This window comes from Prionailurus viverrinus, chromosome A2 (genome assembly GCF_022837055.1).
Source record: "Prionailurus viverrinus isolate Anna chromosome A2, UM_Priviv_1.0, whole genome shotgun sequence".
Classification (NCBI taxonomy): Eukaryota; Metazoa; Chordata; class Mammalia; order Carnivora; family Felidae; genus Prionailurus; species Prionailurus viverrinus.
The window spans coordinates 88487495-88502142 of record NC_062562.1 but is presented as its reverse complement, the minus strand read 5'-3'; the positions used below and the strand labels follow the sequence as shown (position 1 = coordinate 88502142).

Genomic DNA, 14648 nt, shown 5'->3' with positions numbered 1-14648 from the left:
GTCATTTTGATAATAATAAAATAATCTTATTCTACCTGAGCTCTCACAGTCGTTGACAGCTGGAAATGCCTAATACTATCAGCTGGCCTGGCACTCACAGGCCAGTGTTCTCCATGTGAGCATATACATTCTCACAGAACACCAGCATCCTACAGGGCTACTCTGAAACCGTGATGAATCAAGAAAAAAGCAAGACTATTCTGTAATCACGTCTGAAAATAGATCAGAGTATAACCATTTCCCAAACCACAAAAAATGATCAAATATCCCCCTATCCTGCTTATGTGAGTAATTGCTACTTCTTCAAGTACTGCTTGAAGTACTGCTCTAGCTTCATTCTGTTTTTCCTTCCTCCTAAATAAGATGTACAAAGAGACCTAATCATACTGTTACCTGTGCTCTCTGCAGCATCCCATGCAGAGCAAACCCCACTTCCTTGAGTTGTCCCTCAAATCAACTAACAAGTGCCCAAGACATAGGCGTCCTTTCTAATACTCTCTTGCTGGGCAGTCCTGTAGTTTCCCTTACTGCAGTGAGCAGTAACCCAACTGGATCAACTACGAGTATGTTACTGATAATCTTAGACTGGAGGATAGTAACATGCCCATGTTGTCTGCTCCACACATTTAATGTTCATCTTTGCCGTTTCCTTCATGTATCTTATTTCCCAATTATATTGCTTCTTGTAGGCACTGGAGTGAACTCTCTGAGAGCTAATGTTGGTGTTCTGTGTTAATTAATATTAATAAATGACTTTTCCAACTGACCAAGCAGTTCACATTTTCTTTCTCTTCTTCAGGAGCCAACTACTATTTCAGCAATGGAGCTTTCCACTAAGCAGGTACTATTGTTATGTATTACAGTCAATATTCTATATTTTGTTATTTTTGTGTTTCAAATAGATAAACATTTATGATTCAGCACATTTTACAGATTTATTAACAATAGTTGCAAAAAAGAGAAAAGAAAGAAAGCTTACAATAAGCTAGTAGAATGAAAATGAAAGATAATTTTCACTGTCCCATGATTTTGACCCTTCTCACATTCCTATAAATATATTTCTTTAGATCATTATTTGTCGTAAATTTTCATTTATAGCATTTACTTTTGGGGGATTATAATATAGTTTGCTTAATAATTATTTTAATATCCTTAAAAATGGCATTGGTGGATATTTCAGGCTATAAATAAGTTTATAATTTAATTTAATCTGCATGTATAAACAAATACATTTTACAAACTAATAAGTTGATGCACTGGACTGTATATGTTTGCAGGATCTTAACTCAAAAGTTCATTTTATTTTTTCAGCAGTATTGTGTGCTAGAAAAAACATTTAGTTTGGCTACATATAAAAGGAAAACACCAAAACAGTCACTGCCAAATGATGTTATTAAACTCCATGAATTCAGAAGTTAAGGGTAGCATGTTAATAGTCTTTGCATTCACATTGAATGAATGCTTTGGCAAGACACTTAAGAAACACAAATGGCTTCTAATGCTAAATTATATGTACAAAAACAAATATAATTTTAACTTCTAATAAATTATCTTTCCCCCATAGATGTCGCATAGCCTTTCTATTCAGTGTATCATTGGTAACTTCAAAAAAACAAAAACAAACAAAACACACACATACACACACAAACAGAAAAACAAAAAAGACTTGGATACTGGGTTGAAATTAATTATTAAATAACCTAGCAGAAAAAGCTAGAATGGAGTAGGAAGTCCTTCACTGGCTGTTCTGAAAACCTGTATACAAAATTGTTAAATATGAGAATCATTCAGCTAATCTTAGTCCTGAATCATTTACATGTTTTATCTCTGACTGTGCATTATCCCTTTTACAAGACACTAAAATACTGTGCCATTAAAACTCAGCGTATATCCTTTCCACACTTACATATCAAAATAGATTGATAATCTCTGAGATATTTAGAGAAACTCAGAGTGCAGATATTATTGACCTGATACTGTTATCTTACACTTCACAAGTATGTGTTCACCTGTTCTTGCAATCTCAAAACTGTCAAATGTTGGCAAGGAAATCCGGGGATTTCCAGAATGGCAGCTAGATTGGGATATTCTTAATTTAATGATTTTTTCAATTATTTATTTGTTCTCTACTTGGCTTCATAGCTGATCTTAATTACACTGCCTATAATTTTATAAAATATTTCTTTTTATTTAAGTATTTTTTAAGTACTTTAAGAATTGCCTATTAAATGCAACACATTTCACACACACACACACACACACACACACACACACACACCTAAAACACCAAAAATACTGTGTTTAAAATACCATGATACAAGAAGAGTATTCCTACTCGATTATTGGAAGCTTCGATTATTGGAAGCTTGATTGCATTCAGATGTGAATCAGTTTTACTCATGCTCACAGAAACTTTAAAAGTGAGCCAGTAGTTTCAAGAGGGGCAAGCAGTGTTGCAACCAATTTTCTGGATAAATAGATTCATCGCCTGCTTATGATCCGAAACTTGTTAAGGAGGACAGTGAGGAAGCCTGTGGTGATGTTAAATTGGGCAGAAAAAGCACATCAGGGTACTTGCTAGTGACTGGATTATGCTCACTGGGGCCTGCAGGCCTCCTCTATATTTCGCTTAGATAGCGTGATTAATTTTGCAGTTCTTTAATAGTACAGCAGAATACTTGTAAAATGAAAATGAGACTCAAGTTGTATTTAATTTTGGGCATTTTACCACACTTGAAGTTTTCATTACAGTCATTTTTGGTTTTCTCTTCTTCCCATGTGTTCTTTCTCTGGTTTTCTCCTAAAGGGATATGACAGATTTAGATACTGTTATTTACATAATAACTCCTTTCCAAATCAAATGTCATAATCTTAAAATTTTGCAAGTATGAATTTGCTTATGCTCCTTAAGAGCTATTGACCAAACATAGAGACCTTTTGATTTGATATGCCCAACTTAATCAGTAGCTTTTTAAATAGTTCCGACCACAGTACAGGGGTCAGCAAGTCCACATTCACCAGTGCCAATCATGCTTGTGGATATTGCTGCTCCATTTTAACTAATTTAATTGCTGAAATGTTACAGGTTTATTCATTTTTTTAATTGATTTGAGATTGCTTGCCTTCAATACAATCTAAGTCTGTTTGGTTTTTTGTTTTGTTTTTCAATGATTTTGGAAGAGAGATATAAAGGACAGGAAGGGAAAAGAAGTTCCTTCCGTTAGTTAAGTTCTTTGTTCATATTTTTCAAATCATGGTCAACTGTTGTCACATGCTGTCTCTGTAGATGCTTTAAGAGAAGTACAAATCAATCTAATTTTCTCAACAAAAAACTTAACAATACTTCATCTTTTCCTCCCAAGGACTTCAACTACTGCTTCTTAATTAGCCATGGTTTGTAGGATCTTTCAGTGTAATAATAAAAGATGAATATAATAAGAAGTTGAGCATCCAGGGACACCTGGGTGGCTCAGTCGGTTGAGCATTCTACTTTGGCTCAGGTCATGATCTCATCCCGTCTGTGGGTTTGAGCCCTGCGTCCAGCTCTGTGCTGACAGCTCAGAGCCTGGAGCCTGCTTCAGACATGTGTCTCCCTCTGTCTCTGCCCCTCCCTTGCTCATGCTCTGTCTCTCTTTCTGTCAGAAATAAAACAAACATTAAAAAAAAAAAGTTGAGCATCCACAGTATATACTGTATTCTATATGCTATCCTGTACTAGAATATTGATACAAATTGTCTTCACTACTGGAAGGGAAGAAGCAATATGCATCAGCATAACGGTTTTAATAATGGTTTAGTTTTTATTGTATTATATTCTCCCTCTTACTCCCCTATCTTTTGTTAAGATATAAGTTAGTTGGTTAGCTTTAAGCACAGAATTATTTTCTATGTAAGCACTTTTTATAACCCTAGTCACTTCATAGATTCTAGTAGATATATCAATCTTCATTCAGTTTATGTTTATTTATATGTGTGGTTCATCTTTGAATGTCTTTTGTAAATGCAATTTTAATTATATCCATTGCTATCAGGAAAATTGTAATATTTAAAAAATTTTGTAATGTTTATTTCTGAAACAGAGACAGAGCATGAGTGGGGGAGGAGCAGAGAGAGAGGGAGACACAGAATCTGAAGCAGGCTCCAGGGTCCCAACTGTCAGCACAGAGACTGACATGGGGCTCGAACTCACAAACTGTGAAATCATGACCTGAGCCGAAGTCAGTCGCTCAACCGACTGAGCCACCCAGGCGCCCCAGGAAATGTGTAATATTAAAAGAGCTCACCATGTTTCAGAGACCAGCTTTTCTATAACATCTTTTTTCCTTTATGTAGTGGGGAAATTAAAATACACTTTTGAGGTCTTTTCCATGTATACTGTTACATGAATCAGTATTTATACAACTTTTATTTAAGGCTTACGATAATCATTCAGTCCTTTAGTGCAATAAAAGTGAGCTATAATACTGATTACAGTAAAATGTGGAGAAATCACAAAACAATCTTATTTGTATTTTATTTTGTATGTACATACATTTGCAACATTTTTTAAATGCTACATTGGGTAAACTTTGTTAAAGGCACTTTAAAAGTTGTGCTGAAATCCTGAATTAGTTGCTACCAGAAAGTTTTTCTGTGTATTTTACTTCATTTGGTAATTGTAAATTCACTGAGCACAATGACATTGTAGAATGTCTGATCTGGACGTATACTTTAAAGATCTAGTTAAATATGCCAATTTTGTGAGTAAGGAAGTTAAGTCTTAGAAAAATGAGAGGAATGGCTCAGGATTACCCAGAGAATTATTATAAGCAAGATCTAGAATCCAGCCACCTTGATGCCCAGTATGGCACTTTTGCCGTAGCCCCTGAGCTTTCTGTTGAAGTTCACTGCACCAGCCAGAGTGCACTTGATATTGCCCATTTGATGATCTTTCCAATGAGAAGCAATTTAGTGGTTTTGTTTAAAGTAATCGTCCTGGAGATTGTGCAAGGGCAAGACAGCTGACCAATGAAAATTCTCACAAATGCAAGCACACAAACCTTGCCATACCCCTTCTTATAGAAGGGCAGACTACATCACAAGCAATGTAATAGCAGCACCCAAGAGTCAGAAGAGTCAAATGATCCCTGGATCAACACCAACCAGAATACATGGCATTGTAGATATACTGATTAATCAAAATTAGAAACAGTAAAAGTAAAAACAAACTTTCTAAGGACAAAACCCTGGACGTTTGAAACTTATAGTATTCAGTGTCTTATTTAAATTTTTATTTTTATTGAAATATAATTGATATATAACCATTACTGTCTTCCCTTGGTTTTATACTTTAAAATACACCTGTTTGAGTCAAGTATGGAGATTTTGATCTTGATCTTTTTAAAATGGTCATATTTGTTTCCGATTCTGTGTTTCCCTCTCTCTCTGCCCTCCCCCGTTCATGCTCTGTCTCTCTCTGTCCCAAAAATAAATAAACGTTGAAAAAAAAATTTTTTTAAATGGTCATATTATCTGCCAGGCCAATAATGACAAAATTGCCAATAATGGGATTTTTTTTTTAAACCCACTAGTAAAAATGTCTTCTTGATGTATATGGGTAAACTTTTTTTTTTTTTAAGAAAAAAGATTTTAAAAAACAGGATCGTTTTGTCATCACAGTAAACTCTCTCCACAGCAACAACTCTATATTGGTTCCACCACGGGGGTTGCCCAGCTCCCTCTACACCGATGTGATATTTATGGGAAAGCGTGCGCGGAGTGCTGCCTTGCCCGAGACCCTTACTGTGCCTGGGATGGCTCTTCATGCTCTCGCTATTTTCCCACTGCAAAGAGGTAGGAGAAGTATTAGAGATAAATACACTTTTCTTACCTGATTCCATTTTTAACAGCTTTCTGCGTATAAGTACATCACAGTTTTCTGATGAATGAAGAGTGTCACATAATTCTGATGAATTAGAGGAGTTTTGGGGTTTCTTCCCCTTACATAGTTAAAACAGTCAGAAGAATGTGTATAATTATAGCTGGGTTCTAAATATAAGGGAACGTATGGTTTTAATAAATTACTGAGGGAAATCTAAAACATTACAATACTATCCTTGAATGTTGACACTTGGAAATTAGAAAGTTTTGCAACTTCATTTTATACAGGCGGAAAAGGGAGGGCCAAAACCACAGAGGAAGTCAATCAGAATCTACACTGGACCTTGTGCCCTTTGGCCAAAATGCTCTGCTCCAAAAATGCTCTTCTTTTTCTATCTAGCAACATTCTATCCTGGTTTTAGATTTTAATAAGGCAGTTTCTGTTTGGATGAATGGAAAATTTGCAACAAAAATAATTTATTTACTTTTAGCCTCCTAGTACACAGGGACTCAACTTTAAAGTCAAAAAATTTTCCTAGTTTTAAAGATAACACATTTTTGTATAATGATTAATTAGCATCAAATTATATCTTTCTTTAGCCCCAAATGTATATTTATTTGACTCCCCCCAAATTTAAAGGCCACTGTATTATCCTAGTATCATCTTGTATTTGTATTTGTTGAAATATAAAACCATATAATAAAATGGCTATTTATTAATATTTGTGTTTGTATTACACAAATATTTTAAACACGCTCTTAATACTTAAAAGCATTATTTTTGCTTAATTCAAAGTTGCTAAGATATGCCTAGAAGTTACCTAAAACAATATGCCTAGAAAAAAAATAGCTGTAAGTTGTTGTCTGGGACATTAAGGGTATGTGATGTAGGAGTACTATTACAGGAGCACTGTTAACCTTCAGGGAACTCTTAGACACATCCTAAACGTTGTACGCAAAGTTAGTTTACTTCTGTTTGAAAAAATAAGAACACTTCCTTAATTTGACAAAATATTTATCTCAACATATTCTCTACTACTCACATAGGGATCCCTTTCTCTGTTAATTATTTACCAGTATTTAAGAAACAAGCAATGAAAGGTGAGAGTCGTATACCATATCTTGCTAATATAAGCCCAAAGCTTAGCAGTATGTACATCAACCTATTGAAACATAAAATAGAAATCAGAGTTATCAAGCCACTGCATTTTAGGAGCAATACAATTTGTTTTATTTTATTTTATTTTATTTTATTTTATTTTATTTTATTTTTTTGCTATAGTTAATGTTTTACAAGAAGCTGTGATGTGGATTTTTTTCACTGCTAGTCAGCTGTGTTCTTCAACATATGCATCATTTATAGTGTTTTGAAAAAATTTTAGGGGAAAGGAATAGCCCTAATGCCTACTGCCTACCTAAATCTTTTTTTTTTAAATTTATTGATTTATTTTGAGAGAGAGAGAGTGAAAACAGGGGAGAGGCAGAGACAGAATCCCAGACAGGCTCCACGCTGTCAGAGTGGAGACCATCCCAGGGCTTGAACTCACAAACTGTGACATCATGACGTGAGCTAAAATCAAGAGTTGGACATTTAACTGACTGAGCCACCCAGGTGCCCCTACTTAAATGTTTTGATTACATACTTCAGATAACATTGGCTTTAGTATTAAATCATCTATAACTTAAATCTATCCTATAATCAGTCCATATAGATTAAAAGTTGTTAATATTATATGTAAATATCGTATTAGCTTATTCCATTTAATAAATAGAATTTTCTCAAGCCTTCAACATTCAGAATTAAGAGAACGTGTTTGTATTCTTTCATATACCAACTGATTTTGTTAGAAGTTTAAATCTAAAACAAACGTGTAGTGTGGAGGTAATGTGTTATAGAATGAAGAAACCATCGATAGTTTAATAAGTAGCAATTTGCAGTTTTTATAGCACTAAAATTAAATTGCTTAAGGTTGAACTTTTGTGGTTCTTAAAATCAGTAAGATCTAGTGCTTTTAGTGTTGAAAAACATAAAAATTCAGATTTCAGTTAAAAATGAGTGTCATTTCCTTTCCATGTGGAAGTGTATATAACATTACCTAATTTAGTAATAATTCATTCAAATTTTAAGCTTTTTTAATAAGAAAGAAGAAAAATAAGAAAACTACATCTATAATAAGTTACAAATCTGTATATTATTATATATTTGAAATATGTTTACTGCATACCTACAAATCCAGATTGAAGGAATTATCATTAACACGTTTTTTGTTGTGCCTTGAAGATTTTACTTAATCCAATTTCATGTGTCTTTGAAAAGGATGTTTAGAGGCCTTACAATTTATATATTCTTTGTGATGGCATTTTTCAAAAGCTTAAATGGCAGTAAAAAATGCCTTTCCAAATGCTTTGTGGTTCGTGTTTCACAAGTTCCCTTGTTGGCTCAATTTTGAAATGTGCAACATCTGTTTGATAGTCTCACCAATTCTACAAATAGAAATCTATAAATACTTTAGTCTTCTAAATTTATGAATACAGTAACAATTTCCATGTTTGCAGTTCTCATTGGCCTTTGTGAGAACTCTCTTCAGTGATGGTAACTAACTTTGCAACAGGACAATAATCATTAAAATCGACACAGAAAACAGTTGAGCAAGTGTCCCCGGTCTTTCTCATTCTGCTATGCGTAGCCCATCTCCACGTTTAGCCTCTTTCCCAAACTACACATACTGCTTGCACCATGATGGCTGGAGACAACCTCCTTTTTCACAGTCATCAACCACTAGCAAACGATAAAGAGGACCCCCAGAATGTGTAGCAACTAATGTGATCTGAGCAGCAGCATTTAGGAGAAATTTACTTATATAACAAATTTGGCTTTTATTTTAGAGGGAGGCCATCTTCTCTCTCACCTTCCTCCACAATATTTGTTATTGCACTCCTCCTTTTATTCATCTCACGGGTAAATTGGCTTGAAATCATAGCCCTATGATCATAAAAGAAATGTTTTATAAAAAAATGATCGATACAGCGACCAAAAAGGAAAGTTAAAAACTAACTTAAAAGTAGAATTCGTAGAGTTGATGCTTTCAAATTTAACAAAAGTCTGTTTAAGGAATTATGTGTAAGTATTAAGAGAAAGAACATAATCATGGAAATTTGAATTTTTAGGCTTACTCTCTAGTGATTAGAAACAAGAAGTTTAATCCAGGTTATTGAAGAAATGGGTTACTATTCTATATTTTGTGCTTTTTCCTCAGAATTTAAGGTGCTAAGAATTTTAGAGTTTCCAGATGTTAGTATCTTATTGACTGACACACAGTAGCACAAAACCATGAATCTTCTGTTATTACTTTGAAAGACTTCACTCCTTTGTTAGTACATTTGTGTACTGTTTCACATTTTGATCACCTGGAGACATGCTCCCACAGGTGTAATGAGCTGCTTTTAAAAAATTCTTTAGTCAGATGTAGATTTGTCTCTTCCATTAAGCTCCGGAAGTTCTTTGATTTTTTATTCTTCTTAATCCCTGTGACAAATTCCCAAGAAGGAATGAGGATGCCATAATACCTTTTAAATGTAATTGTTTTAGACGCACAAGACGACAAGATATAAGAAATGGAGACCCATTGACTCATTGTTCAGACTTACAACACCATGGTAAGTTACAACACTTTCATTTTTCAACCTGCTAACTTTAGGCTAAAATTGTAAGCAATAGTGCATACCCACACGTGGGCATGCAGGGCACACACCTGTGCCAGCATACTTAAGGAAATGCAACTGAAGAGAAAGGAAATCTAGAAGAAAGAAAATTCTAAAGAATGCTAAGTAGTGAATTATATTTTATTATTGCAGTTATGACAGATTCAAGTTTGAGACCCTTACAAGACTTAAATATCAATTTTCTCATATTAACAAAAAGAAGCCAAGTTAAGTACATGCTTTGATAATAATAGCAACACGAGAGCAATAGGCAACAGAAATATTCATTTAAGTATATTGAAGAAGAAAGTACAGTCTTAAAATAAGCCATGGAAATCATTCATTAATATGGTGATGACATAGACCCACTATATTGTTACTGGGTACCCTAGCTGAGTAGAAGGTAATTCAGCTACCTTCCCACTCATTTACCAGTAGGATATTTCTTTGAACTGGGGATTTTGGATTGTTTCATTTTATGCTTCCTAAAAGATGTCAAGTCCCATTTAATGTTAAGTAGCTTATTTAATGCTGGGATATGAACCAAACTTCCTTTAAAATGCAACAAAATTGTAGTATATCTCATTCCCCCCACTTCAACCCTTTACAAAAACAATAATGAGGCTGTGCTTCCCTCTGCTGGGAAAATTTATCAATAACATCACTACTAGCAAAAATAGTTAAAAATAGCCGAAATGTAAAATGTAAATATTTTGCATGGAATTGAATATAATTACCCTATTCACATTTTTGGTGCCTTTTTACATTAATCTTAAAGGAAGGTCTCATATTTTTATCAATTAACTTAGATTTGATCCACTAATTCTGTGTATACAAGATTCATGTTTCATGAATGTTAAGAAAGAAAACACACTGCACAAATAACCCCAGCAGGCATTCTAAGACCTAGCTACCTTCTGAAAGTCAGATCCCCCTTTTGTGTACCCTGTATGTGCTTGTATCTTATTCGGGAATGCTCACAGGGTTTTGTGGGGATGCCAATACCAGGAGACAGGTAGCCACAAAATGAGCCTATATTTAAGGTCCATTTTGCTTGCACAATTTCTTGCCAAGGGCATTACTATCTGTTATTTTTCTCATTATAAAGAAAAAAAAGTCACCACTACATTGGACAAAATGTGATTTTTTATATGTCTTTATACAGCTAGAGTACATTACTGACATACTCTTCTTAAATTTTTCAAACAGCATTTTTCAGTTGGGCAACAAAACATTCACTAGTTTTCCATTAATCTATTTCATGTAAAAATATTGTATTATAATCATCACCATTCAAGCAATGAGGTATTATAAAGTATGCATTACATTAAAGAATCTTTTTGCTTAGATATGGAAAAGCTAATGATAACTACAAGTAAAGGAAACAAGACGATGTAACTAGAGCTTATTTCTAATCAGACTTTAATCTCCACATCAATATGGACTTTGTTATTTTGCTCACTCATATTTCTGGGGTTATAACAAAATGCAATATCATGAATATTGTAGATGTTTAATAAACTTTTGTTGAATGAATAAACTAAATATTTGAAGCTATAGCAAAGCTACTTACCTTACTGTTTTTGGTTTTCAGTGGAGATTTTAACTAAATAGCATCTATTATTTATCATTAATATGATTTAACAATACATTGCTATTAACATACGTTAATGTTAACACCATCATATTTAAAAATAGACCTCTCTTAAGAAACCATTATCAACCAGTCAATTAATAAATAATCATTATACACTACTACATGTAGGATAATATGTTTTGAAGTTTGCTGGAGAATTACTGATAAATCCACTTGTTTAATAATCTAATTCCTTCATAGACCCAGTTGATATTTCTTCAAAATAACATATATGTTGGAGTCACGAGCTTATGTATGTGTATATATATACATATATATATATATAGAGAGAGAGAGTGATGAGCTTATAAAAATTGGGAATATAGAATTGCTTAGCTATAGAAAGTAAAGTTAATGTGAATCATTTTTGCTTTTGATACTTCATTCAAAATAGGTACCATAGGGAAGAAAGGGAATTGCTGTGGTTCAGTGTCACTGGGTGTGTGTGTGTGTGTGTGTGTGTGTGTGGGTGGGTGAGTGGGTGTGTGTGTGGGTGTGGGTGTGTGTGTGTGTAAAAGCAATGCTATGTAGATGTTTGTGATATATGGTAAAATAGTCCAAGAAGCTCAAGCAGCCCTGCAGAAATAAAACATTCCCTTTTTGAAGGCCTCTTTATTTCTTGTCTGCTAGTATTTCTCATTAACCAAACATAAAAATTATACACCATAGATTACAGTAAATTTCAAATGTTTGAAGACTAAGTCAGGCATTCTTACATGGCCAAGCTGAGTCTGGCCATTCGGAACCAGTGCATTATCTTAGAATAGGTGATGTCAATATTTGAAAGTAAAATGGGGAAAAACCCATAGCCCAGCCCTATTAAATCATGTATATTGTCTTGCTAGTGTCACATCTCACATTGAATAAAATATATATGCTCATATGGAAATATATAAAGATACGAGATGTTTTCCCGGAAAGCTGCTAAGCAACTTGAAGCCGAATTACACACTTCAGAACAATCAGTTCCAGCTGTAATGGTAAACATTCTGTAACACTCTATATTTTACATATCCTGAGGTTTTAATAGAGAAACTATATAAAATAACTCAGCATTAAGGTGGAAGAAACTTCACTCTCAATGAAACCTTTAACACTCACTTAGCTCTTTGCTCTCTCTTGTGTAAAGTCAGCACCAGTGGTGAGCTGGCCTAGGTGTAACATAGAAAAATCCAGCTCCATTTCCCCTTAACCTAGCATACTCTATTCCATCGCTGGTGGCTGTTCATCTAGGGAACTTTTAGTATAAAACCCTAAATGTATATGTGCTGGCAGATCTTCTTGCCTTCTCACTCATACCTCGTACAGAATGCTGAAGAAAAACTTCAGGTTGTTACCAGTATGCCCCCTTCCCTAAAATAACTTGTGCACAAAATTGGAGCTTGCCTGACTTTGCCATCCAAGAGCATGAGTGGCTGAGTCAATTTACCATTCTACCTTCTTTACTAAACAAGAATAAGCCATATTGTGATCTACATGGCCAGAAAGGAACAAACCATAAGTAACATTTTTAAAAATTAAAAATTAACATCATCTTAGATTTTTGAATCTTTGAAATACTTTACGCCCTAACTTTAGTCCAGTGCCACTGTTGAATTTCACTTTGTGATAGTTCTCTTGGCTGTTCTACATATGTGCATTTCCCTTCTAGCTTCCCGTGGTAAAACATCCACAGAATTCAGTCTTCTTCATTATATTTGCAACTGGTTCAAGTCAGCTTGTGTCTTGGTTGGCATCAGCATTGTTCTAAAATTTCATAAAATACCTTTGGCAGTGTCATCTTTATGGTCCACAATGCTGTAAATTTAGTGTTTTGTACCAAAGCTAATCTGGTCTGTGTTGTAGCTTCTTTTATACACATAGAAAGTCCAACTGAATCTGAGCATTTAGGCCCAAGAGAGGCCTCAGATTTTGATAGATGAGTATGACGTCAGCCCTAAACAAAACAAAAAACAAAACAAAAAAAAACTTTAATGAATTACCAAATTATATCAAGTCTACGATGTCAGTGAATGTTGAGGCACCATTTTTTGAGGACTGCTAAGAAAGAAAAACTGCCCAAAATGGAGAATGTGATAGTGTTGCCAGCATCAAGCCAGTTGGCAGTGTTTCAGTATTAGTGAAAGAGAAATAAACTCCCATGCAGAAGACGCAAGGACATTTGCCTGTTTCAGCTGTAATCACGGGTAGTGGAAAAGGGGCAAAACCACTTCTTGAACCCCACTACGGTACTCATGAAGGTTTACTTTCTGAGTCCCACCAGCAGTGTGGAAGAAAAACCTCAGACAAGACTTTAATTTAAAGAGGTGTCAGGTTAGGAGAGTTGCATGTGTCTGGCAAAAAGTAAAAATAAACTCTTTCTAGAAGAAAGCAGCTTCAACTCCGGTCAAGAACAACTGTAAGACATATTCTATTATCAGAGATATTAAAATATACCAAGTATGCATTCTAGAATGACATTATTGCAGTGTTATTCTCTATGATTGTGCAAATCCAGTTATTCATAGTACATGTGTACAATGCACGCACAAACACACGCACCTGAATAAGAAGAGGTTTGAGATACTTTGCGCTATTATTGTTCCTTATTAAAGTTTTCAAATATGGCATTGAGAGATCACCCGACTTGTGCACCCATAATTTAACCATTGTAAATGTGAAGTTTTTAAGGCATGCTGTATTTTTTAAAGTCCAAAAATAAGGGAAACATATTAAAATACAAGATGGTATATTCATTATTGTTTATGGAAGGTTTCTGCTTCAGTAAATGGGTGTTTTCCATCATCTCCGTATCATATCTCTTGGGAAGAAGTAAAGTAAATATTGAAGTCCATGTTTCCTGATATTTAAATGTAAAAAGTCCTATGGTAATTTTTCTCTGGCATATAGATTATATGTGCTTTCTTGGTAAAACATTTGCCATAAAATCATGAAAATGAAACATATCATGTTCAACATAAACTAAATAAATATTGTAGTAGATATCTTCATATTGGTGTTGCTTTGTATGTAATTGAATTTCAGTCTGCCTTGTACTGAGAAGTATTGTAGCTTCCCACACACAAAGATACCAAGAATAGTGTTAAATACAGCTATTCAAATGGCTTCATTGTTACTTTCATAACATCAGTTTCACTTTCATATTTTAAGTTAATAAACCTATAAAAATTAAAATACCAGTGACCACCTATAATGTGATAATCACCTATGAACAGTAACATGAAAATACCCTGGTCATAGCTATTTATTTGTTTATCCCTCTACCTATCTATATACCAAAAGAACATTTTAAAGACACATCCACAGGAATCTGTGGTTTCAAGAAAGATACAAAACTACCTGAATTGTAAACTTTTAAATCCTATATTCTGGTTGGTAGTTATTTCCTAGCACCAGACGCAGATCTTATTTTAAGAAATAAAACAAAGTAGTTTAAAATCTAATATTTTAA

The 14648-nt window shown here is 34.1% G+C and overlaps 1 protein-coding gene across 2 annotated transcripts in view; it reads left to right on the top strand.

Moving 5' to 3' along the window:
- SEMA3A (semaphorin 3A) overlaps positions 1-14648 on the top strand; it is a 468512-nt gene that overhangs the window by 440221 nt on the left and 13643 nt on the right. For both annotated transcript variants that reach the window (XM_047850777.1, XM_047850776.1), the window contains 3 exons: positions 800-841; positions 5675-5832; positions 9449-9516. In XM_047850777.1, the coding sequence (XP_047706733.1) occupies positions 800-841; positions 5675-5832; positions 9449-9516 (268 nt within the window). The remainder of the gene's footprint in view (positions 1-799; positions 842-5674; positions 5833-9448; positions 9517-14648) is intronic.